Here is a 27,566-nt window from a genome sequence, read left to right on the forward strand (position 1 = left end):
CCTAGCTCGATGTGATGTGCTAAAAATTATTTCTTGATATAGATTAAAATCGATTGCTATAAGATTTGTCAGTACAGAGTTAGGCTTCTGTAGTGGGACAAAATTATGCAGGTTTTAAATACAAATTACTTCATTTTTCTCTTTTCCCAAGAAATGCTGCAGATGCACAGGGTAGGGGTAAGAACAGACTGCAGGTTTTATACCACTGGAAAGAATGAGTCAAGCCACAGTTACACACCCTTCAGGTGGGACACAACACACATTCCACACACCTGTGCAAACCTTTTATTAAAGCATCAATCAAAATACAGGATGGATCACATGGTTTTCTGTTTTTGCTACTGTAATACCAACTTATGTATGAGTCATTTGTTTACATCTTTATTTTTAAAAGTGAGCATTTTACAGTTCACAAAATCACCAGATTGACATTTCTGTCTAGAGGCATTTTTCCATTTTCCAATTTTAACAAAGGACATCCAGAACTACTGAAATACAACAAACGAAATCTAAGTACAAGCATCTTCCTTGACTCTCACTGTTAGCAGCTCTATGGTGTCTGAGATACACATTTGGAGGCTATATATTGGCTAAATAAAAATAATTTATGCCAGAATATTCTCAGAACTATTTACTTTCTATTTTTACATTCTCTAGCTTCAATTTTGATTGTAGTATTCTTAGTATTAGCCTCTTTATAAGTTCCATCTCCAAAAAATCTGTTAAAGATCGTTATCATTCTCATATGATATCTTCTTGAATAAAAGATAAATGCTCAGTCCTTTAGAAAATACAATAAGCAATTGTTTTATTTGATTTTTCCCCCACAATTGATTTGTTTAACCCAAACCTGGTTGATCAATGAAGAAACCCCAAAAATGTCACTGGGAAAATAAACGGTGTTATCTACTAAAGGATTTTTTTAAATGACCAGTATCTTGATGCCCAAGATATGGGTGTGAAAATATGATGAGATTTGGTAGGTATTTAAAGACTACGAATAACTTGGTTTAAAAACCAAGAATAGAAACATTTATAGAATTACTCAAGTGACTGCCAAAGGATATGTGAAGAGCAATAAAGGAAAGTATCTGAACAATGCTAAGAAAACAGAGTATCTGAAATATAAGGTAAATGCTCCATTTTGGTACCAAATGAAACACTGAAAGGAAAAGAACCACAGTGACTACTACTGAAGAGTTTTAGCACTGATCAACACTGTATTTCCTAGGGCAGAATAAAAGGTATCTGGTTTGCCTTTCTAAACCATTTCTTCCAGCAGCTGGAATTGGTGTTTCTACAGTCAAGTCAATCTGTGTTGGCTGCACTGGGCTTAGAGTGTGCTGTTCAAAACATGCAAATGTCCTTTGTACCTGACATTTTCTTCATGTGCTAAAGAGCTGAGCAGATCCTAGATCACCAGTAAATAAAGATCCAAGCATTAGACTTGAAACATCTTACCAGTCCATTAAAATAATTTACATAGCCATGGTTAAATTCATTCAGTCTTTCTATCACATTGCTTTCTTGTTATCTCACACTTGCCCTTCAAAACAAAGTTTAGACAACATAGACTTGTGCAATTAAAAATGAAACAAACAATAAAAACAGATAAATGAGGAAAGGGGAATTCCGGAACCCCATTGTGTGAGATGTCAGGTCTTTCAGCCTTAGTTGTGAAAAAGGAATGCTCATAAGCATCCAAGACAAATCATTCTGGACATAATGACACAGCACAGTAATGCTTGGGATGGATGAGACATTCAGAGATTTTTAGAGCGATTTCTATAAGTTATATATCACATGTATCCCATTTGGTTCCTAGAGATTTTAGTCAAGTATTAGTATTTCTTTTTGCTAAGTATGGTATACAAAAAGATGAGGATAGTAGATGTGCCCTAAAGATATGAAAATATAATATATAAAACAAAACCATTATAAATTACATAGATTTTCCATATAAAATTGTTTTCCCCATTTAGAATAAATACCATCCAAGTTTACAGATCATCTAAGTGAATTAAATATACACACATATTTGAATCATTTTCAGGATTTCAAGAAAAACATTGCTAGAGATAGGACCAGGATGACTCAGAAGCCAGAAGTTGATTTTACGAATGACTACATACGACCCAAAGGACGAGGCTTTGGATTTAGTGTCAAGCTTTTAAAACTGCCCAAATGAGTCCAATGTGCATGAGTGTGTATGCACACACGTTCAGTCACGCTCACATGAATTACTATGAAGCTGAACAGTTCACTTTGTATTTGAAAAATCAGCTGAAAGTCGTGAGGTCTTCTGCATTTCATATTCTAGCAGGAGAGCCTCTCTTATTTCATAAAGAAGCTGTAGGATGGATAGGAAGAGTGTAGCATTTTTGGAAGGAGAAATTCCCATTTTAAGTCAACCTCCCTTTATGTCAGCTATTATCAAAACTGAGAGCATTACGATGCCTTAAAGAGGGAGAAAGTTTTGAAAATCTACATAAGCTCTTCCCACTGCAGTCTAAAGCAGCAAAACCAATCGGGAAACATTCTTTGGCCACGTATTTCTGCTCTTGCTCCACTGAAAATCTGCCCACTTTTAGCTTATTATCACTATTCAAGGTCTAGGTGGAATGGATGCCTTCTCCTGTTGCTTCCATGTGGAAACCTGCACACGGGTTTGGGTGGAATGACAACGGAATAGAATGGGGTAACATTCATACATTATCACAAAATGAACGTAAGTCCTCTCTTGTCGCTTTGGGCATTTAAACCCATGGTAAATAATTTGTGGACCTCCATGAAAACTGGAAAATTTTTATATCCTAAGAGGTGGCGTTAAAACTTTTCCGCAACCCAAAAACATACGATGCTAGTCCCGAGAGCCTGAACAGGAGTCATACTTTCTCCTGATTTCTCACTGCTCATGTCTTTATGTGACTGCCCAAAGCACTTCTAACCAGAAGTTAACAGTTCAGTACTTTTCAAGAGATGTCTAATCAAACTCCATAACTAGTCCTATCACCTTCTATAACAGTTACCTATACATAAACAAATCAAGGCTAGGTTTAAAGCCAAGCCCACTGCCCTCAATTACAGAGCCAGATAATGTTTGTTGTAAAGTTTGGATGGCAAAAGCATCCAACTTCATGGACCCATTTTTTCTTGTCTCATGCAATGGGGGTAGGTTATCCTGGAAGACTGCAAACTTTCCACAAAACTATAAATGTTTCAAATAGAAGGGATCCTGTAGACCCTCGAGTACTACCTGCATATTTTACAGATGAAAAAGATCAAACCCCAGAGAGAGGAAGGGAGTTGTCCAAGGTCACTTCCTCAGATGATGACAGAGTGAGGACTAAACATCTGGGTCTACTCTCATCACCAATGTGGTCCATGCAATCTTGGACATCACAACCCCACTACCTGATGTGGCCAAGGCCCCTATGAGTGTATTAAGGTTACTGTCTCCTTTGCTCATTCTCACTGATATTAAATCTTAATTGAAGATGTGGTCCTAATGGTTTTTTTGGAAGGAGAAGATCCACAATTTGTTTAAAATGCTACGATTTCTCAAAACCAACATATTTAAGTAATGCAGCATGAAAATGTTAGGTGGACCGAGAGATGAATGCAAAAAACTTTAAAGTGATTGTGAAAAGGAGCAAGGATGTTAATATCGGTTTGGTTCTGTGAGACAGCAAGACCATTCCAATGGTGCTCAGAGCTCATCTCATCTGTCCCTTCTACAGATAAGGGACCTGAGGCCCAGACTTGTCCAAAGTCAGGCAGCTGGTTATTGGCACAACCTTTGGATGACTAATTTTGTCTTCTTTCCATAAGGTCATGCACCTCACATATAACCACTTTCTTGCAGGACTGAATAATTATTCAACAATTTTGGCATAAAATTTGATGGCACAGTTCCCTTTGCTATTACCCTAACCTTTCGCTCTCCCCTTTAAGGACAACCAAGTCAGCTATGCAGTTCACAAAAAGTGGACCTTGTTATATGTCATCCAACAGCATTTGGTCCCTGCAAGCCTGTTTGGAAGCCAACCAATATTCTATAACCTACAGGAATACATTGAACCCTATGTCTTTGGAAGCAATACATTTTCCAGGTAAAGAATCAGTCTTTATTTGGAGGATGATGTAACTTCAACATAAAAAGTGACTTTCGTGGGTGGTGTGGGTATATTTAACCTTTTACAGTCTCCCTCTACATCTCAGCTGAACTCACCAAAAGGCTCTCTGAATCAGACAGGTAAACACATTTTTAACTATTAAAGTGCTATTCCAGGGCAAAGTTTTTCTCAGTTTCACAACAGCAGCTTCGTTGGAAACAAACAAAAAAAAGCAATCTATGAAAATAGGCCTGGGGAATGAAAAAAAAAAAAAACCAAAAACAAACCTCATAACTACTTTGGAACATGACAAATGTAATGTGACTTGTAGATATCAGCCCTGGTACTGGTGACTGATACCAAAGTCTCTGAGGTACGTGTTCTAGGGAAAAATGAGGACAAAAATGGCAATGAGGACTAAACCAGAAAGAACAATTAGTATTAATAACAATGACCCCATTATAAAGGAACAGCGAAAGTAATCAAAACTGAGAAGAAAGTGCAAAAAACCCACGTACGTGCATTTGCTATTATAGCAGACCTACACTTTTTAAAAGGAAAAGCAATGCAGGGTGCATTGGACAGGGTTCTTGAGCTCAGAATATCTTACAGTGGTGTACTCTTTGCCAAGAAGGCATCACCAATTAAGGTATTTGGCAGAGATCAGCCTCTAAAACTCATTATCACATAGACACCTTCTGTCTGATATCAATTCTGCACCCTGATGTTTCTCGCATCCTTTTCTACTGGGGAAATTCCAGTCCCATTCACTGCAGGCAGGTGTTTCTCCTTTTAAAGTGGCATCACTCCTACCTAAGGGATGAGAGTCTCCTGGTAAGGCTTAGCGGCAAGTGCGTACTACATCTGTATTACAAGGAGCAGCCCCTGATTTTCTTGATATGCATAGCTTTTCGGGGTTGGTATTAGACATGGCTTTCGTAAATAATGCAGGTGTTTTTGTCGTGTGTCACTGCTGGCTCTGTGGCCTCCAGGTAAGCTGGCGGCAGTACCTTATCTGGTACCTCAACAGGTGTTGGCTCTTCTGATGTTAGCTCGGTGGATGTGACATCAGTAGAAGGCTCTGCAGTTTCAGGGGAATGTTCAGCCGACGGTTCTGTCTCCTCTACATCTTTGACTTCAAACTGTCCACCCTCTTGGTCATCTGCATGCTCTTTTTTGGACTGTGGGTGAACTGACACCTTGATGGCAATTTGCTGAGGCTGCTCATGCAGCGATGAGGCGTCCGAGTCGGCGGCGGGGGAGTCGCTCCGCTTCAGAGAGTTGGGGATTGTGTAGACCTCATCCCTGTCTGCAGCCTCCTGGCCCTCTGGAGTATGCCTCACAAAATTCTGCCCCTGCTCCTCCAGCCCAACCACCTCCATAATCTCCTCCATGATAGTCCTGCAGTTCATAATGAGAGGCGGCAGAGGCACGCTCCTGGCGAGCTCTTCGATGTAGCGGGCGAACTCCATGGTTTTGAACTGGGTGACTTTGGCAAGCTCTAGAGTTTTGGCAGAGGTGATGATGGGGATGCGCTTGGCGATCTCGAATGCCTTCTGCAGCTTCTCTGCACCTTCGGTCCTAAAGAACTCATTGATGGCCTTCTCGGTCTTCTTTAGGTGGCTGCTCATCATGCACAGGCGGGTGATATTGAGGACCATGACGATGGTGAAGGCCACCAGGCACACGACCATGTAGTAGACACCCATGTCTCCAGAGGTGAAGATGACGCGCAAGGTCACTGTGTTGTTCACAGTGCCGTAGATGTTAGAAGCCACGCACGTGTATTTACCTCGGTCTGAGAAGGATACCTTGGTGATGTTCAGAAGGCCGCTGTCGTGCATTTGCCATTTTCCTGTCGGAAGGGAGAGAAGAAAATTCAACTAAGGACACAGAGCTCCCATGACTACAAACTGATACGTTTCTAAGAATATCTACTACTGTGAACATCTACTTCACGTGCTTACTATGTGGCAGGCGGTGACATGCATCAGCTCATTGAATCCTCACAATAACTCTGCAAGGTGGCCCCTGACACTGCCTTTGTTTTACAGGATGAGAAAACTGAGGCACAGTCAGGTTAGACAACATTCCCAAGGGCACCAGCTTGGAAGCCGTAGAACTGGAAGATGAACTCGAGTTCCAGAGGCTGCACTCTTAACTACCAAACCATATTGTCTAACTCTACATCCTAGTGAAAAATGAGAGAAATAATCTGGAAAATGCTGTGCTCTTATTGAAGAGTTCCTTAACTTTAAAAGCAACTGATTCTCTAACCTGCCAGTAAGCATGCCTCTATTGAATATATGTTCACTGGGGAGGTTAATGCAATTAAATTATTTACCTGAGTTTCTCTAATTTAAGACTGAAGTAATCCTTGTATGATCTCAGTTAATGAAAACATAATTTGTGTCATTCATTTTGAGACTCCGCAATTATCTATACTATTTAAAGTTACAAGCTAACAATGTGAGTATTCAGAGGCTGGATAGGAATTAATATCAATTTGGTTTAGCCTTGCAAATAAATTACAGATCCATCAAGTTGAAAATAAGCTTGACACGAAGGAGGACACATATTGATAATACATGCGAGTTTTCTTATCCCCACTGCCCTCTCTGGAAAGGATCTAGCATCGCCTCTGGAATGGTATTTTGAATCCAGTGAAACACTTTGGTTTGAATTTAGCCTGCTCATCTACCTGCAGGTCAAAGACCCCTGTGAAACATGATACTAGGTGTGGCTTCAGGGTGTTAGGTCTGAGCCCTTCTGAAACCCTGCTACCACCCTGGACTGTCCCATAGAGCAAATGAAGATCCCAGTTAGGTTTTTGGGGAGTTCTAAGGAACAGGCAGATATTTCTCCATAAAAACATTCTAGTTCCAGGAGCCGACTAGAGAAACCTTTCCTGAGAGCTGGGGCAACTGAACATATAGTTTCCTTTTAAGTATCTATTATTGCACTGTATATTATTTGTTTGTTCTTCTTATGGTATTGTTTTAATTCCAATAGAAGGCCTGGTAATTCCCAAAAGCATTTTTGTTTTGTTTTGTTAACCCAGTGGACTATGGAATAAGGCAACAGAAGGCCTGTTCTCCCGCAGTGTCCTCTGCTCCAAGGAACTTTCTTAAGGAAGCTGGACGCGCCAATGAGGTACCTCCTGGGGTTCTACAGTTCCTCCTGCCCACTGGCCAAGGCGAATCCGGCGGGAGCCTCTTGGTGGATGTTGTCACATGACTGTGCCTTCTGAAAGAACATCTGTGAAGAGCAGTTTCTGGTGTCCCTGAGTAACCCTCTTCTAACAATTCAGTCAGTGTATTTCCTCCAAGAGTAGAAAACACTGGTTTGGAAAATCGAGTGAATTTTCAGCTTCTTGTGAATGTGTATGAACAAACCAACCTACTTGGTCTGTGAAATTCTCGCTAATTCAGATGGGGCATGGGCAAGGCTTCTACCACTTTCATTCCAGGAACACAGATTTTGATATTTCAGCTGCAGATTTATTCAAATATACAATGACCTGAGGCCAGGAAAGTTACCTTGTCAATTTATTTTCTTATAATTTGCACGTCTCATAAAAGTAGACTGCAGCAGGCATGGACAAAAATAGAACAAAACTCTAACTGATTGAAAGCTTATTCCATACAGAAGACATTGGGTTCTAGAGACTTACAGGCTATGCTTGCAGTTTCTCATATTTACCTTCCTTTTGTTGGAAAATATAGCAGAAAATAGAGTGGAGGAGGGTGAGAAGGTGAGGTTATTTGTGTGAAGAATGGTTAGGATCAGTTTGTTTACCTCCTCCCCATCTGTACCACTTTTTGGAACAATTATCTACAAATATAAGGAAAAAGTTGTCTGAACCTGGATACAGAAGAAGAGAGCACTAACAAGACAGGCATCTGATGGTAATATCAACAGCTTTTCCCCCAAACCTAAGTAACAACTTTAGTAATAATTATGTTCTAAGTGTTACAGAAACAAAATGTGAAAATACTAGTTACAACATCCCAATGCTTTCCTCTTTGAATATTCAAAAATGTTTCTGAACGTGAACTTTTAGTTTTCAGATATGCTTTTGTCTACTGATCTAATCTACAACCAAACAGTTCAATTCAGACAACTCCTTATAGACCCTTCAAACGTTTCTTGTGACATTGTTAAAAGGGGCATAGCTTGGAATCTCATGCAGTCTAATTCGGTGACATGTGTAGTTCGTTTTGGACAAACCTGTGAGATGTCTAACAGATACATTATTACTTAGGAGTATATTTAGATTCTTAACCCAGCACAGTGGGTCCCCAGACTTAATGGTTTTCATATACTTTATCCAACACTTAATTTTATTTATTCTGAAAGTTTAAAGCCCAGCCATGTATCTGTGAACTATATTAACTATAAACTACGACAAATATGAGTGCACATATTATAATCCTAAAGCAGTTGGGTTATTACCTATAGCGCTGTACGCTAACAAACTAGCTAAATGAGATCATCACAGCTCTCTCTGCCAGCAATTTCCTGTTTCCAATGGAGGACAAGGATACCAAAACACCTCTTTCGTTTTTAGTCCATTACTAGATTCCTCTTGAAACAATCATCTTTATTTTATGGCTAAGGTAAAATTTTTTTTTTTTTTTTTTTTTTTTTGAGACGGAGTCTCGCTCTGTCCCCCAGGCTGGAGTGCAGTGGCCGGATCTCAGCTCACTGCAAGCTCCGCCTCCCGGGTTCACGCCATTCTCCTGCCTCAGCCTCCCGAGTAGCTGGGACTACAGGCGTCCGCCACCTCGCCCGGCTAGTTTTTTGTATTTTTAGTAGAGATGGGGTTTCACTGTGTTAGCCAGGATGGTCTCCATCTCCTGACCTTGTGATCCACCCGCCTCAGCCTCCCAAAGTGCTGGGATTACAGGCGAGAGCCACCGCGCCCAGCCTTTTTTTTTTTTTTTTTTTTTTTTTTTGATACGGAGTCTTGCTCTGTTGCCCAGGCTGGAGTGCAGTGGCGCGATCTCGGCTCACTGCAAGCTCTGCCTCCCGGGTTCACGTCATTCTCCTGCCTCAGCCTCCCGAGTAGCTGGGACTACAGGCGCCCGCCACCTCGCCCGGCTAATTTTTTTGTATTTTTAGTAGAGACGGAGTTTCACCGTGTTAGCTAGGATGGTCTCCATCTCCTGACCTCGTGATCCGCCCACCTCAGCCTCCCAAAGTGCTGGGATTACAGGCGTGAGCCACCGTGCCTGGCCAGGTTAATGTCATGTTAATGTCACTTAGAATTCTGTTGAGTGAGATATGGTAAAATGAGTATGTGACCTGGATGAGAATATACTATTACCAGACCACAAAGCAAGTCCAAGTTTTTACAAGTCAACACAGTTCTAAGACTAGCATAGAAGAAAACTAAGGTCCTGCAGCCTCGAAGGTTATGTCTGTATTCCCCACCCCCTTTTTTTTATAAAGGCCAATACATTAATTTGCTCTGGGAACCAAGACTCCAAATATATCCTCTCAGCCTCAGCCTGCCCTTCCATTAGTGAAAAATAAAGATTTCTGCACATTCCACTGCCATATACAGCTCTGAAAACTAAGGATGGTGCAAATTGTGTTTGGAGACTCCTCCCACATCAGCTTTGGACTCATGCTCAAGAAGAATCTCCATCCACACGGCACCTGTCCACACAGGAACATCTCGAAAACGTTCTTGCTGCTGCAAGTTACCATTTGCATCCGTCTATAAATACCTGGCCCTGCCACTCATTCTAGAAGGGTCCCGACTTCAGCTGCCAGAAAGTTATACGAACACCTACGGTGACTATCACACATCTTCGGTGCTTTACACGTGAAGTGGGGATACACAGTGCAGCCCCCATGCATTTTAAACTGTAACTGAGTGGGAATGTCAAGCTTATGCACTGAATGTTCATGAAGCTGCATCACTTCAGCACAAATAAAACCCAAAATGTCAGCAGTGGATGCCAACTCAGTTCTACATGCGATGATTTTGGAGGAAACAACAGAGGCAGCCATTTCGCTATGACCTTCTGAATAGAAGAAGAAAGACTCTCAGGCTCCTCCTGCACTTGGGCTCAGTCACACACTTCCTGTTCCTTGCGCAGACTGTAGCCACGCCCCCTCCCCCCCCCCCCGGAAATGCCCTTCGTCCATCCCCTCTCTCTCTGCTCCTGTTCTGGAAGGTGATGCACCCCTGAGGCTTTAGACTAAAATGCTCACACAAGCTGCAGGACAAAGGCTGCTGCATCTCATGTCTCCTGGAGACTAGAAATTGCCAGAGACCTGTCACCGTCTTCACCAAGAAACTCCAGGCACAAGAGTTAAAGATGAAAATCTCCTAGAGGTGGATAACAGTGTTGTGGTGATAGTCTCTCCTTTGCAAAGACAAAAGCTAGCAGATGTTGTTTCTGAGCTGTACTGCAGTGCACGGGTTATGCCACACAACAAAGCTGACATTTGCAGAAGGGCAGTGATCTTTTTTTTATCTTGTTCACTAATTCAGTCAACAAATATCATTGAGCAAACTGTCTATGTTCCAAGCTCCATGCTGGATGATGAGAACACAAAGATGAGTTAGACATGACCCCTGACTGCAATAAAAAAAATCAAGTTCCAAAGGAAAAACAGACACTGAGACACAACCACAGCATCATGTGGTAAGTATAATGGCATCTGGGAGGGACTAAAAGGGACAGAGAGCAAGGGCTTCCTAGAGGAGGCCACTGCTAACCCAGATCCGCTGGCACAGGTAGGGAGAGGAATGGGAGTAAAAGAGAAAGAACTTTTGAGGTCACAGGGAGCACATGAGCACGAGAGAGAACACTGTGAGCCGCTGGAGCTGACCACTAGAAAACTAAGAAGGGCTCAGATGGAGGAAGGCAGGGCCGGATTACAGGAGGGCCCCCAAATGTACAAGAGCTTTGTATCTACCCTGCAGGAGAACGGGAGCCCCGCCTGCTTCCCAACCTCATTTACATGACTTTTCCCCTGACAGGTTTGCCTTACTGTATTTCTTAAGAGGGGCCACAGGACCTTCCCACATGCTCCCTTTCGCCTGCAAGACCTCCTTTCTCCCCACCCCAAGTCCCAGGCTCACACACTTACCCCAGTTAAGACCCCATCCTCAAGTCTTGCTCCATTTCCCAATAAGGCCTTGCGTGAACTCTGATTAAATCAGTGGAGGAAACCTGAAAGTCCAGAAGCAGATGCAGCCAAGCATAGGAAGTTTAAAGATGAAGACGACTGCGTTTCAAATTGCGGGGTTGGGGGTGGGGTGGGGTGGAAGACTATTGGGATAGATGACTGTTCATTTGCAAGAAAATAAAGGCAAATTCCTACTTTATGTGATACATAAAAATAAATTCCAACTACTCTGAAGATCTAAATGTAAAATTAAAAGTATAAAATTAATAGAGGATATAAAATATTTTTATAACCTTGAAATAGGAAGTCCTTTTTAAAGCATTTCAAGCACCTCAGAAGCTGTAAAGGAAAACACCAGTGGATCAGATTTCCACTAAATTAATTTTTTTCCCTATAAAATATGCCATATTAAAGTTAAAAGCAAATGACGAACTGGGAGAAAATTCTAGAATGTTTGACAGACAAATGCTTAATGACTCTAAAACATAATGAACAGCTATAAATCAAGCAAGTCAAGACAAACCCAAAAGAAAAAACAGGAAAAGGCTAGGAACAGATCATTGGCAAAAACAAGAAATGTGAATGGTGTCTGTGTAGAAAATCACTAATATGTAAATTATGATTACATTTATAGAGATTACAGTCATTTTTAAAACAACTTTTTCATCTCTCAGGTTGCCAGAATATAGGGGAGTCGCTAATGACATTGCCGGCAGTGGAAAGTGACGGCTGCCTGGCTGGGTAGGTGTGAGGGGCAGGCCCAGTAGCTCATGGCCCTTCTATCACACACAACTCACCGCAGCCTGGATGGCCGACTCCTGCCTAGCTCAGCCTTCTTTCATTAATGCTTTTCCTTTTTTTTTTTTTTTTTAATGTTGCTGAGAATGTAGGGTAAGGGACACTCCCATGCACTGCAGGTAGTCGTCAGGCTGGTAACACTGTTGGAAGGTTGATTTGATCACAACTTAAAATGAAAGTAGCCTATGACTCACTCTTAGACTTCTTGAAATTCTTCAAATCAGGCAAGCCTAGGTTGACTGGAAAAACAGTAATGATGTAAACAAACCAAGGTAATATAAAAATATCTTTTTAAGAACAGTGTTTCTTCCCAGGGACATAGTTCAGAGCTTTCCTCCCCAGCTCACTTTCTCTGGGAGAAGCCATAACCGTGGTCAGTTCCACACCAGGAAAGCAGCTGACCTGAGATGCCCACGTGGTATGGCCCAATGTCTCCTCAACAGGACAGTGCCAGGTAGCCCATCTAGCAATGAGAGAACAGATCAACAGCATCCTATGGTTACAATTAAACCTGTAAACAGCAAGAGATTCTACAGTCCAGGGGTGACTGTGACTTAGTGTGAAACCAACATACAACAACATCAGAACTAATGCTCACACAAACAACTTCTGAGTAAATTATTGCTGTACAGCAAGAAGCAGCAATGAGCAATGCATTCTGAACTGAAGAATCACACGGGAAGTGAGAGCACAACCTCCACAGATCCTGTAATCATAGCTTTTCTCCAAACATCACTTCTACCGAAACCTTAAATCTTTCCAGGTTTACCTTAGGATCACTGAGCATTAAAAATTACATATTCAACTTGAGAAAGCTGACTGAAAAAACAATTAACATTATACCCAAATGCTAAGCTCTTAAAATTTCCAATCACTTATTTGAAAAAAAGGACCTGTTTTTCCTCACAGACATCTTTTTATGAATGCGTGTGTGTAAACAGTGACGGACGTGTGGTTTGTCTATATTCCCAATGAGTGGTATAAACGGATTAAAACTGTATTCACGATCCTGTTTAGACACTTTGGCTCTTAAGCCTCACACACCCATGCTTTTCCAGGAGAAGAATTTAAATCTGCCAAAATAAGTATGTTAGTTTCTTGAAACCAACTTAAAAACATTCAGATAGTGAGAGTTCCAATAAATGTTTATGCAAACAATAAATGAAATACAACATTCACTCAAACAAGGGTTGCATAGAATCAGCACCCTTCAAAGCAGCACAAGATGTGTGCGTATGTGTTTGTGTCTATAAATGTGGCACATATTTTGTGAAATATAGGCTACTGAAGAGCAAGGATTCATGCCTTTTTACCAAACATAATTGAAAGCAAATTTAGCACTGCACGGCTGCACCTGTGACAAGGCTTCTGCAGAAGATGACAGCTCCTTGAAGCCACTGCAGCATCAGGTTATGAATCCGAGAAGCTGCAAGTGCTCTTGTGCCTTCCCAGCCCCACCCACAACCCTCCCAAGAGACCTCTTCAGAGAGGACTGGGGCAGCTCTAACAAGCTATTTCTTACATCATGCGGAGCAAAGGTGGCCTGGGATAATACAGGCTTAGCGAAGCTTTCAACTCAGGAAGGTGGGGATGGAAGGATTTTGCTGTTCAGAATCTGTAGTTCTGTTCTACTTCAAGGTGTTAATATCTGAGAAGAACCTACTGTCTTTTTATTTCCTGGAAAAGAAAACATCTGTTCTTCTAGCTAATTTGATCTGGTAATCTTAATATTTAAAGTGCCAAGTATGTAATTCCATGTGGGTTCATAATAGTCTTTTCTAGAGAGTAGCTACAGGTGTTCCTCCAAAATCAGAGCACCCTACACTTAGTTCACATAAATCACTTCTGTTTTGGGAATCCTAGCAGTCACCGTATCTGAGAGGGATCTGGAAGGGTCTTTTCACTGCTAAGACTAAAGCTATCTGGGCTCACATCCCAAGTGGAGCACAATTCACTGAAGAAACACACAAATGGTGGTCACCAGGTTGGCACTTGATATGGCTCAATTCAGAAAATTAACCTTAGTAATGTAAATTAAACTGCTTCTATGGCATCTACTTTAGTTTCTCAACTCGGGTACTATTGACATTTGGGGCTGGATAATTGTTTATTGTAGGGGTCTGTCTTGTGCAATGTAGGCTGTTTAGCAGCACCCCTGGCCTGTACCCACTTGAAGCCAGGAGCACAACCCGCCTGACCCCACTGGTTATGACAACCAAAAATGTCTCCAGATTTGGCCACGTGTCCTCTGTGGAGAAAACAGGTCCCAGCTGAGAACCACAGGGTTAGGCAAATGCAAAGTTCATCTGGTGCATAATACTTTGTAATTTCCACATACACTGCTTTCTTCTGAGGTAACAGCACATTAGATATCAAAGGCCCTTTGTACGCAGAAGTGATGCACCAGAAAAGGAGGCTTCTGATGAGAATCCCAAACTCACTGCCATAGCAGTCAGGACATTATTTTGAAATTTCAAATAATATTTAAGGGATATGAATTTGTTTTGCATTTACTGAGTTTTGAAAAGGTTGAGAAATTGAGAGAATATTAAATTACCCAGAAAACTCTTTCCTTTCTTTACAAAACACATTATATTAAGAAACAGGGATTTTAGCAACTGAAACATATTATTGTGAGGATATAGTACAATATTAACAATAATAATAGCAGTGCCACTTACTGAGAGCTTGCTATGTTCCAGGTACCTCTGCTAAGCATTTAAGACTCACAATCCCACTTTTAGTAAAAAAGGATTATCTCTGTTTCACAGACAAGAAAACCATGGTTCAGAAAAGTCAAAGAACTTCCTTAAAGACTATATAGTGTGATTCTTCTGAATTTCCAATCATATATTAATAATTACATATTTTCCAATAATATATAAATAATATGTTCACAAATCATAAATTGTGTTTGGTACCATTTGATGTTGTGTTTTTGAGATAGGATCTTGCTATTGCCCAGGCTGGAAAGCAGTGTTGTGATCAAGGCTCACTGCAGCCTCAAACTCCCAAGCTCATGCAATCCTCCCATCTCAGCCTTCCCAGTAGCAGGAACTACAGATGTGTGCCACCAAGCCCTGCTAACTTTTATTTTTCCATAGAGACAGGGGGTCTCACTATGTTGCCCAGGTTGATCTTGAATTCCTGGGCTCAAGTGACCCTCCCATCTTGGCCTCCCAAAGTGCTGGGCTTATAGCCATGAGCCACTGCACCTGGCCTTGGTGAGTGTTTTAAATCTCAAATATTTAATATACTAAACAAGAATTCAGTATAACAGGTTAATGTAGGACTTTACACTGATCTTAGAGGTAAAGGATAATTTAAATTTAATGCCGTGGACACTGACCTCTTGATATATAAATATTAAGTAGGAAAGTGGTAACTACAGTCTTAACACTGGCTGACACAGCTTGTCATGGTCCCTTGCAGAATTAGTTAAAAGGCATATTACAATCTATTCAAAGAAACCTGCAAAAGTAGAGGGATAAATACAATAGAGCAATGTAAACTAGAGGCAAAATTTATAATAATGAATTCCGTAGCACTATAGTAGCAGTTGTGACAATTGTGGACTCAGTGCTTAATTGTTTTTGGCAACCAGACACTACAGGAGTACAGAAAACAAATCCACAAGAAAAGTAAAAAACCTAACTTAATGGAAGAATTTCAAACTTATACAAGGGCTGAAACCAGTTGATTTTCTTGAAACCCTTGTTACTTATCTTAGGTGCTAATATTAATGTAAATGGTTTAAAGTCACAGTAAGAAGCAACAGTGAAAATACACTGGATAATCAGTGCCTGAAATAGTTAGGACTTAATTCCTGGCTACTATACATTTCTACTCACTTCTAGCAAAAAGAAAACTGAAAACAGTATATTTCGTGGCCATTTGTGGTTATTGCTTGTTGCATGTTGTCTGCTTTATGGTGGGTGGACTACCCCAAACAGGATCTTGCTGAACTACAAAAACAAAAGTCTTCCAGATGGAGATCACACATGAGCCTCTCCTGATCTGTGGAATTGAAGTGACAGCACCAGGCAAGCAAAGCAAACCAGCTGCTGCTCCTGCCAATGACAGGAAATAGCCCCATTCTCTCTGGGCCTGGAGGGGCCGGCAGGAATAACAGCTCTCTCAGCTTTTCAGCAGAAACAAGACATGAAATTGCTCCTTTCCAGTCTAATCACAAAGCGAATGGCAGTGTGCTCCCTGAGTGACTCACCGATGATTTTGAGTGCCTTTTTGTGCATGTGCATGCCATGTACACACACACGTTCCGGCACAAATCCTAACGCTGTCTGACCTTGCTATTGGTAGTGAGGATGCCTTTCCATCTAGGAATTCTTCTCACATTCATTCAGTCTGGGTGAGAGGCTCTTCAACATTTTTCACCTATGGGAATCTAAAGGATGATGTGGTGGGTCACGGAGGGAAAATGAATACCCGCCAGCCACACTCTGGTTGTGTCATATCCTCTGGTTTCACCTGGTTTCTCATCTGTATACATGAGGATTAATAACACTTCACTGTCGGGCTTATTATAAGGATTAGAAATAATATATGTCACTTGGTGCAGGGACTTAGTAAATGGCAGTTGTTAATAAAAATTATAGTTTTGTTAGTTTGGTTCTAACAGCAGTCTTAGTGTATAGGGTTCTAGGATATTAGTATCATTTTTCTTTTTCCTTTTTTTTTTTTTTTTGAGATGGAGTCTCACTCTATCACCAGGCTCGGGTGCAATGGTGTGATCTCGGCTCACCGCAACCTTGGCCTCCCAGGTGCAAGTGATTCTCCTGCCTCAGCCTCCTGAGTAGCTGGGATTACAGACATGTGCCGCCACACCCAGCTAACTTTTGTATTTTTAGCAGAGATGGGGTTTCACCATGTTGGCCAGGATGGTCTCAATCTCCTGACCTCGTGATCCACCCACCTCAGCCTCTGAAAGTGCTGGGATTACAGGCGTGAGCCACCGTGCCTGGCCCAGTATTTTTCATACTATATTCAATCACCTCTTTGTTGAGTTATTAAAAAAAAAAAAAAGAAAAACAACACCGCTCCATTTAAACTTCTAGCCTATTGGCCTGAAAAATGGAAATCTATGTCCATGTTATAATATGGGCATTTCCCCCATCAAAAATGAGAAGTTAAAGACTATGGGTTTACCAATAGGCCATTCCAGCTCTCAGATTCTGATATTTTATGAGCAAGAATCTCTCGTTTCTGTTGTTTTCTGCGTATTGCCTGGTTGTTAGGTACACTGCTTTGTATATTATCCCATGTTGCTTATGCTCTGAAATTACCATCATGCATTGTAATTACAAAAGCTGAGCTGGAACATCAAGTGCTAGTATCACGAGTTCTTTTTAAAACTTGAAAGTTTTAAAGAGATTTAAAATAGCTAACTGATTTATCAGCAAGGCTGCTGGCTACAAACCAGAGTGCTGAATTCTGATGGAGCGGTTCTCTGCGCCAAAGGCTTTTGACTGGCAGCCACTAGCCTGGAGTCTGCTGACAGGCTACTACTATAGTCCATCTTAGCACCCACAAACAAAAGAAAATGGAGCCAAATACAGCTACGAACTAGTTCAACGCCCTCAATATACAGGTGAAGGAGGCACAGTGCAGAGTCAGCTTGCCAATGCTGAGTCAGCAGTTCTAAGGACCTTTTCGCTAAGACACCACATATGTAACTCAGAAGCAGTAAGATACTACACTTTGGGATAATCCTCAAAATGTTGGAACTGAAATTCAGGCCCCAGCACTATGCTGTTCCCACAGTTCTCTTCCTCTCTAGGACTGAGGAGTTCAGTGCCCCAACCCAGCTCTTTAATACCCAGGGATAACCTTTGCTTCAGGGTCCATGTAAAAGGGAGATCCAGGTCTGGGGTCTTTGTTCCCTTTGATTCAGTTGCCCTGGGTTCCCTAGCGATGGCTCAGCCCTGCAGAAAGACCTGCTAAGGTACCTGGGCTGCAGTGTCTTTGTTACCACGGCTACTGCCCTCTGTTCACAAGTGTGACATCACTGCCTTCTGACTTGTCCTGGAGGAAGGGGCTGTAGGAACCAAAACCACTGTGGGCTAGGGGCTGTGTTCCCTCATCTTTCCACTGTCAGTAGTAAAGGTTCTGGTCATAGCCACTTTTTAAAATTGAGACAGAGTCTCACTCTGTCGCCCAGGCTGTAGTGCAGTGGCATGATCTCTGCTCACTGCAACCCCCGCCTCCTGGGTTCAAGAGATTATTCTGCCTCAGCTTCCTGAGTAGCTGGAATTACAGGTGCATGCCACCATGCCTGGCTAAGTTTTGTAATTTTAGTAGAGATGGGGTTTCACCATGTTGGCCAGGCTGGTCACAAATTCTGGATCTCAGGTGATCCGCCCGCCTCAGCCTCCCAAAGTGCTGGGATTACAGGCCTAGTCATAGCCACTTAATAATAGCAGGACTTTGGGCAAATTTCAGTAAAGGGGCATTTGAACTATAACATCGCCAAGGTGCCTTCTAATTTACCTTTGCTATGGTCCCACAATTCCTCTTGGTCGGCAAAAGTTCGACTCTCCTAGCTTAAACACGATTCATAATATATAATATTTTTGACTTAAAGGAAGAAGCTTTATAATGCTCTACAACCTTGACTGGCTAACCAAAAGCAATGTGAGTGACAGCACTACAGCAAACCCCACAATCCGGCCAATTAGACAGCTAGCAGCCTTAGCCATTTGGAACACAGCTGTGAACCAGAAGTAGGCAACTGCAAGAAAACTCCATTCACTTAGCTCCTAAGGAGATATACAGCATTAGCCTCTATTCTTTTTTCAGGGCAATTAAGATAACGTGAGGGAAAGAGATCTAAAATGTAGGTTTTCCTGGAGCAGAAACTCTTCTGGGGATTGCTCATTGGTTAAAGAACTGTGGAACAGGAGGCCAACGTGAATGGAAGAAACTAATAAGCTGCTACTTCAGAACAATGGTCTTTTCACTCCCCCACCCCAACCCCTCTACTTCACACAGTAAATGCCTAGGAAAGCAGATTAACTCCTTCTGGTCAATCTGACCAGGCTTGGGTTTTCAGACAATTACTTCTCGCATCTAAAACAAGAAATGCACTGATTCCCGAAGACCCAATCCTCTCTCTGGCTAGTCTTTCCCAGAGTGAGGTGATTCACACTTTTTGGTCACAAATGCACTTATTAAAAACCAAGCAGCCTCCTGTTGCCCCACATCCTTCCTTGTTATTGCATCCTCCCTCCCTCCCAGCCTCAGCCTAGAAACTGCAGCCAGGTCTCCAGGAATACAGAAGGATCCCAGCCAGTGGCTGAGACTTGCACTGAGGTTTCTTTTCAGAAGTGTGGTCTTTAAATCCACAGCCAATGAATTAAATGAACATTTAATGATAAACAATGGCTATATTGTTAATTCCAGCCATCTCCATGAAAGGAAACAAAACTCCCTTAAAAACTGAATATAGTACTTAGGAAAATCCATTTTACATTTGTCTCTATAATGTATTGGATGTATTATATTACAAAATTCCAAGAAGTCTTTTAAAAGACTTCTGTGTTTGTCCTTTGTCTTTGTGTCAATGAATGAAAAAAATGAGTTAATTGCTTCTTTGAATCCTTAAGGATATATATTCGCTCTCCTGCCTTAGAAAAACAAGACAAGATGAGATCTTTAAATCATTTGCATGAGAAGAACTAACATCATGGGTGCTGGCTCCCAAGCTCCTGTTTATATTTTATTATGACATTTGATACAACTTTAAAGCCTACCTCCTCCTCTCTCCTTCTCATCCTCTTCTTCTTTCAGCAGCTTGCCAATGGAATTATACCACTTGAACTGTGGGTCAGGGATGCCATAAACACTACAATTAATCAAGGCACTGTTCCCTTCCTTGACTATGATATGGTCAGTTCTGGCAATGATTACGGGCACAGAGCCCAAGACCACGTTAGTGCCATTTAAAGTGCTGTTAGTCACACTCTTAGCAGTGGCCAGAGTGGATACTAGGATTAAAAAGGGCACAGAAGGTAGAAAGCACACAGTCAGATGGCTCTTCAATCGATCCATCTTCTTTGCTTGCTCTGTAAGGCAATAGAGAGATGGTTTGCCAACCGAATCTTCTATCAGACAACACACTGTTCACAGCAGGTCACGGGACAAACCTGTCCTGGGTCCATAGAGTTGGTACTTGAGCAAGAACCTGTTTTTAAGGAAACAAAAATATATATACATAAACATTAGCATTCATCCATTAAAAATACTATAAAATGTTAGCAATGCAGCTAAAATACAAACATCTACATACTTTTTTTTTTTTTGAGATGGAGTCTCGCTCTGTCACCCATGCTGGAGTGCGGTGGGGTGATCCTGACTCACTGAAACCTCCGCCTCCCAAGTTTAAGCAATCCTCCTGCCTCAGCCTCCCAAGTAGCTGGGATTACAGGTGCCCACCAACATGTCTGGCTAATTTTTGTATTTTTAGTAGAGATGGGGTTTCACCATATTGGCCAGGCTGGTCTCAAACTCCTGACCTCAGGTGATCCACCCGCCTTGGCCTCTCAAAGTGCTGGGATTACAGGCGTCAGCCACCACACCCAGTCAAACCTATGTACTTTTTAAACAAAATACAACCATAAGATGTTCTGGATGTGAATCATATTTCTCACAGAAATCATAATTTTGTTTTTTGCTATCAAAACATATAGCTTTTACAGGAACAAATATATTTTGTATATTAAATTTATATTTTACTCCATAGAGCTCAAAAATGGATTCGGGCTGCTTTCATTTACCATTACAAGCTCTCTTTCCTCCACATTACCTGCCTTCATTGTGGAGGACCTAATTGTTCACCTGGGTGCTCCTTAACCTCTTCTCTCCCAATTAACGTGACTTCTAGTCTATGTCACTGGTCATGGCTTGGGCTCTGCCGGCATTTGGAAGGGCTGCATCAGATCACTCTGGCATTCTCCTAACTCTCCATTACAGCTTCCAGAATGTTCCTTACTGTCTCATTGAACTTCCCATGCTCCTATGAGCTCCACCTCATCTAGCACTCTCTGCTCTGTGTTACTGTTACTTACGGGCTCCAGATCACTCATGTACGTCCTGGTTTCAATCTCACCTGCCTTCCACAGGCCGGGGAACATCACCAGACATTATGGTTGGCTGCACTTCTATATCCAAAGATCTAACCTTCACCTAGTCCTCTATCCTCCATTTCATTCTAATCCTACAGCCATGCCTTCTTCAAAGGCAGAAGTTGTTATTTCAATTCTGCTTACAGTAACACTGAAGGGGCACCTGGTGATGATAAATTAGCTTCAGATCATATTTTTTTTCAGTAGGAAAGAAAAGAGTTTTGTTTTGTCATAGATTTCCATACACCCCACTAAACTGGAGTGCTTTCCTGCCCTAGGAAGCCAACACATTACGCCACCAGCCGAAACCCTGTGGCCAAGGGAGATAGCACAGACTGCAGTGGCATGATAGACACTCTGCCATGACTTTGCAAATGTCTTTCTTTACTTGGCTAAACTTGTGGTTTCCTTTGTGGTTGGAAAGCTGGCCTATTGAATACAGAACAGCTGTGAAGAGCATGGCCTCGGGTGAGAGAGAGACAAGGCCAGGATTCTGGACAGAACCACTTTCACTGGCTGTGTGTCTTGGGCAAGTACAAGACAATTATAAGGATTCACAATCAAATGTATATCAAACATGTATGTACTGTTGCCTTGATAAACAAGAATTATTAGCACATTGTATAAAGCATCCTTTATTGAAATTATGCTTCTCGAATCTGTTTTTAAGTTATGTCTTCTAAAAGCCAGACCTTGAGTTTTCTTTCCAACGTTATTATAAATTATAAATAATTATAAATGACTTTCAGCACTGGGTCCTTTGCAGGGGCTCAAGTCTGAGAATGCATGAGCTGCCCCCTTAGGTGTATTCTGTGGTGAGCATATTGAGGGCAAGAGCTGGGTCACTCATTATTGACTCCCTGGTGCCCAAGCCATAGCAGATGCCTGGCTAAACACCATGGGGGAGAATCAGAGACAAGACAGGTTGGGAGATGGGTTCTAATAAATATGGGTGGTAAATACAACTTTTTCCCCCAATTAAAGAGAATGCAACAAATGGAAAATCAAACTGAATTTTAAAGTGCGTATCTCAAGATACTCTGTTTTCAAACAGAGGCTCTCCATATTTGGCTTTCTACTTGCAAACACATTGTGCTAGCAGAGTAAAGAGAAGGGGACACTGCTGTGCTATTATATTTTAATAATGTCAGTAGGTGCTTTGGGCTACAAACACAGCAACTGTTCTGAAATGTAATCTAGTTCCCTTAGAGACCTTATGAGATACAGAAGCAGAGACTTTCATTTTATGCAGGAATTTCAGTTAGCAAAATAGTTTCCCTCTTCCTCATTTTTACTCTCATCCTCTCCCATCTGGAAGAGTTACTAAGGTACAGAAGACATAATGCATCATTTACAGGTTGTTCATATAAAAGTGTTTTACTCTAAAATTCTGTGAAAATTGATTCAAAGTAAAGCACCAAATTAACACTAATGAATTAACAGTTTCAGTAAGAATTCACTCTCAATTTACTCTTTCACTTCAGATTTTTCAAAAGGTATTTATTATGTGCTGGGCACACTGCCAGGATTTAGGGGATGGGAAGTGCCACAAAGCTCAATAAACCACAGACCATGTCCACTCACAGTCTAGTAGGGGAAAGATGTACAGATAACTTCGATATGTTCTCTAGGTGCTATGAGCTTGGAGTTGGGTAGGAAGGAGGGGCACCGAATAGCTTGGGTGCCACCTAGAGATGATGTTTGTTGACCACTCATCCAGCATCCAGGCCCTCTTCTGCCTTTCCTTTCTGCAAGTCCCAGAGCTCACAGGGTAGAAACTTCTAGTCTTTCTCATCACCCCACGGCATGTGCACCTACCAAACTTGACACTGCTCCCTGGTGTATGATCTTGCACTTTTCTGTTTTGTGTTGAGGAAATTCCTTCTCGATTACAAGGAGAGCTCCTGGATAGCAAAAACTTACACATATAGTTCAGGAGGATTTCCATACTGCTAGGCACCCATAATCATGTTTATATACTTGCTGTATGAAGCCATGCTTATATGGAATCCAGTGGCAATTATTTAAGAACAAATTACAATGTGTTGCCTGAAGAACATAAGATATCACATGACTCTGGATGCTGGCAAAATATTCTGCAAATGTACTTTTTCAGCTTGTTTGATTAGGATCTTACAGACAGCACCACGAAAAGTTTGGCTGAGCCAGGCATAGTGGCTCACTCCTGTAATCCTAGCACTTTGGGAGGCTGAGGTGGGTGGATCACTAATATGGTGAAACCCCATCTCTACTAAAAATACAAAAATTAGCCGGGTGTGGTGGTGCACTCTTGTAGTCCCAGCTACCTGAGAGGTTGGGGCAGGAGAATCACTTGAACCTGGGAGGAGGAGGTTGCAGTAAGCCAACATGGCACCACTGCACTCCAGCCTGGGCGACAGAGCGAGATGCTGTTTCAAAAAAAAAAAAAAAGTTTAGCTGATAACAATCTAACATTGTGAAAGACATTTGAGCCAGCAAAGAGTAAAATAACAATCTAACATTGTGAAAGGGATTTGAGCCAGCAAAGAGTAAACCCTAAGTACTATAATCCAGCAGCTTAAAATGCAGTCTTTCAAAATACAAGAACAAAGACCACAGATTTCCAAAGCAGGCTTAACAAAAGCTACAATGGACAAGTTGTTAAACCTCATAATATTTGGGAAAACTTTGATAGACTACTTTATTTTCTATATATAGTACAAAAGAGAAATATTTAGCAAATATCAAATGTTCTTTATTTTGACCCCTTCCCTACCTCCCAGCCATTGTATTTTAGCTAAAAATGTTTAATAAAATGCTTTGTTCAGTCCTATTTCTTCTTTCTCCACCTATAATCAATAAGACTGTTGCCCATGTATTTCTGGAGCTAGAAGGAAAAGGAACTCTTGTGTAAGGGGTGTTTTGTACTAAATGAATATTATTGTTTTTCCTTGGCAGAGTCAATTTGGGTATTGCCCCATCTACTCTGATGAATAATTCGTAGAGTGATACAACTGGATTTTGTTGCAACACCTACTGAGAGTTACCCCTATTTTAATTTGCGTGGGAATGATGCCACAGGCACATAAGCTACCTTCTACATGAAAACACATTCTTCATAGGGTTACACTCATGAAGCATGGAGGGGAAAGCCCAATTTCATATGAATTGGAAAGTGGCAATAAAAGACTCATTAAGACATGAATGCTATCTTTTCAAAACTGGTAGTCAACTCAAGCCATTTCAGTTATGAATATGTTTCTGCCACTTCCTTTCCCATATATCATAATGAATTCAAAATATCCATGTCTTTTTTAAACAAAAATTAAAAATTTGTTTTTGCAATTAAAAAAATAATGAGAACAAAATTCTCATAGGCCCATTCTATCCCACCTAACATCTTTCAGGATCAGCATAGAGTCTCTTGAATAACATGGGTCTGTACCGCTCAGTCCACTTATATGCAGGTTTTTTTTTCTTTAACAGAAGTTACAAGTTACACCAAGTGTGCCTGCCTCTCCTTCCACCTCTTCCACATCCATCACATATGAGACAGCAAAACCAGCCCCTCCTCCTCCTCCTCAGTCTACTCAACTCGAAGATGGTGAGGCTGAAGACATTTATGATGATCCACTTCCCTTAGTGAATGGCAAATATATTTTCTCCTTCTTAAGGTTTTCTTAATAACATTGTCTTTTCTCTAGCTTACTTTATTGTAGGAATACGGTATATAATACACATAGCATACAAAATATGTGTTAATGAGCTGTTCATTTCATCAGAAAGGCTTCTGGTCAATAACTGGCTATTAGTAGTTAAGTTCTGGGTCAAAAATTATACAGATTTCCAACTGCATGGGGAGGGGGTGGGTGCCCCAACCCATGTTGTTCAAGCATCAACTATACTGAATTTTAGGTAATCAGGGTGATCTCTGAATATAAACTATGGTGATACAGTTTGGCTGTGTTCCCACCCAAATCTCACCTTGAATTGTAATAATCCCCATGTGTCAAGGGCGGGGCCACGTGGAGATAATTAAATCATGGGGGTGGTTTCCCCCATATTTTCCTTGTGGTAGTAAGTCTCATGAGATCTAATGGTTTTATAAATGGGAGTTCCCCTGCACAAGCTCTTTTCTTGCCTGCCGCCATGTAAGACATGCTTTTGCTCCTCCTTTGTCTTCCACCATGATTGTGAGGCCTCCCCAGCCATGTGGAACTGTGAATCCATTAGACCTCTTTGCTTTATAAATTACCTAGTCTCAGGTATGTCTTTATTAGCAGCATGAAAACAGATACACACAGGAATCTAAAGTCAAGGGCCAAGAAATCTATGGAACAAGAATGTTCCTTTAGCCATTACTGCAGTCCAGAGTCAAATCATTTAAGTGATAAATCAGCTAAGTCTTATCTCAATGTCCAAATTCCTACTACAGAGATTCATATTGCTCTTTCTTGTCCATGTTCTAGAGTCTATTTCTGTACAGAGTTTCTCGAAGCCTCTAATCACACAAAGGTAATACCTAATTCAGATGGCAAATGTGATAATCACAGGAAAGTATGAAAGGGCAGTGCTTTTAGGTTACTTTTAGAAGCATCTAAAGGGGATCAGTTCAATCCAAATCGATATGCATTACCTGAGAAATGACCCTGTGCTGGGCACACTGCCAGGGGTTGAGGCGCACAGAGGTGAGACTCAGGCCTTTCCCCTCTTGTCAGAATCCAGCAGGGGACAGAGGAACATACATGGACAATTATAAGACAGTGTGACAGCTACCCATCACAGGGTGTCAAAGATCCACTGGGGCACCAGACAAGAGATCAAAGTATTAGTATATAGTTTGGATGAGCCAGGAAGAATTTTCTGGAAGTGATTCTTTAAAGAAGTCCCCAAGTGGACCAGGGGAGAGAAGCTGACCCAAAAGAGGAATAGAATATTGAAAGAAACGGTGATTACAGAGAACCTGGGGAAATGTCTGTAATTAGGCATTGATGGCCAGGTAGTGTGTGCAAGAACAGAGGAGGGGGAAGTAGGCTGGAAAGGCAGGCTGGCCCAGATAATGACCAGATAGTATGCAATGCCAAGGATGGGGGCACTCATAAGTTTTGAAAAGCAGAAGTGGCAGGGCTAGTTCTGTGTTTACAAAAATCAGCTTGATCCTCGTATGCCTGCAATGCAGAGCTGGCTAGGAGACTAGTATTATACAATATCCAGGAAGGAAATGAACAGGGGCCTGAACCAAAAGCAGCGGGGAAGGAAAGAAGTGGGCAGACGCAAAGAAGTACAGGAATTAGAATGTACAGAATGATTATTTGATAACAGGTTGAAGCAGTACAAGACCTCCTGACCAGCAGCACCTATGATTATACAGACAGCTCTTAGGAAGGGAGTGTCTCATTTGCTAAAAACCAATGCCTGGCACTGTCAGTGGAATACACAAATTAAGAAACTCAAACAAACCACTCCCTTGGGCAGCACTCTGCTGCCACTCTTGGATGAGGGCCTGTCTGCTAGCAGCGACCTGGCAGAGTACATGGTCGCTCCCGCCTGGTTCCTCACTGCTCCTCCTAGCTTCACCATCTCCTCTCTCTGTACCCCTGGCTGATGGACGGTGTTGTGATGACAAGCCACAGTTATGACATTTAAATATAAAAACTCACAAATTAAGAGCTATACAGCAGCACACCATGAAAAGAATTAGAGCCTTTTTAAAGTAGTTGTCCCTCAAGAGGAAAATGAGACTCAGGAGAGACCTCATGGCATTCTTGGTACCACATGCACTTATTAATTGTGTAGTGTTAGGAAAATTTCCAGCTACTTAATGGGTAGAACTAAATATACACCCAGACTTGCTGGATTGGTGTGAACAGCCACCAGATGAACTGTTAAAGCCCGTGGAACAACTGAGAGGGGCCACAACATTATTACTCCAACTACACTAACGTTCGGCCTCTACAGAATTTTATTTTATGCTGTTATTATTATTTTTTTAATACACAGAAGGCACGTACTTTTTCAAAAACTGATCTGTGTTAAATCACTGTTTTTCAAACCTAAAAACAAACTACAGGCCCAGAGATGCCATCTTCATAAAACTTTACTTTTAAAGGGGCATAATATTAAGAAATCATTCTTGAATCTCCACACTTTGTTCACATGGTATGTTTTTCTGATTAAAAATAATACAAAATAAAGCTCTCAGAAATATACTGTTTAAATTGCCCAGGGTCATCGAATCATTATTTTAAAAAATCACTGTAATATGGAGATGACATGCTGTTGATATCCTACTAAACATAAATGTTGGTTAAGCCTGATCATCAAAAGGGAGACATTCAAGGGACCTTTACTACAGTCTTTTAAAGAGAAAAAGAGAATCACAAAC

General features: G+C 41.4%; 1 protein-coding gene across 5 annotated transcripts in view; it reads right to left on the reverse strand.

Annotated features, from left to right (window-relative positions):
- Positions 1-269: 269 nt before the first annotated feature.
- MFAP3L (microfibril associated protein 3 like) overlaps positions 270-27,566 on the reverse strand; it is a 41,150-nt gene continuing 13,853 nt past the window's right edge. For 3 of the 5 annotated variants that reach the window (XM_078001488.1, XM_078001489.1, XM_015139457.3), the window contains 3 exons: positions 20,225-20,262; positions 19,832-20,143; positions 270-5,970 (listed from right to left, as the gene is read on the reverse strand). In XM_078001488.1, coding sequence (XP_077857614.1) covers positions 5,039-5,970; positions 19,832-20,143; positions 20,225-20,262 — 1,282 coding nt within the window. In that variant the 3' untranslated portion in view covers positions 270-5,038. 5 annotated transcript variants of the gene reach the window in all.

The sequence above is a fragment of the Macaca mulatta genome, chromosome 5, assembly GCF_049350105.2.
Source record: "Macaca mulatta isolate MMU2019108-1 chromosome 5, T2T-MMU8v2.0, whole genome shotgun sequence".
Classification (NCBI taxonomy): domain Eukaryota; kingdom Metazoa; phylum Chordata; class Mammalia; order Primates; family Cercopithecidae; genus Macaca; species Macaca mulatta.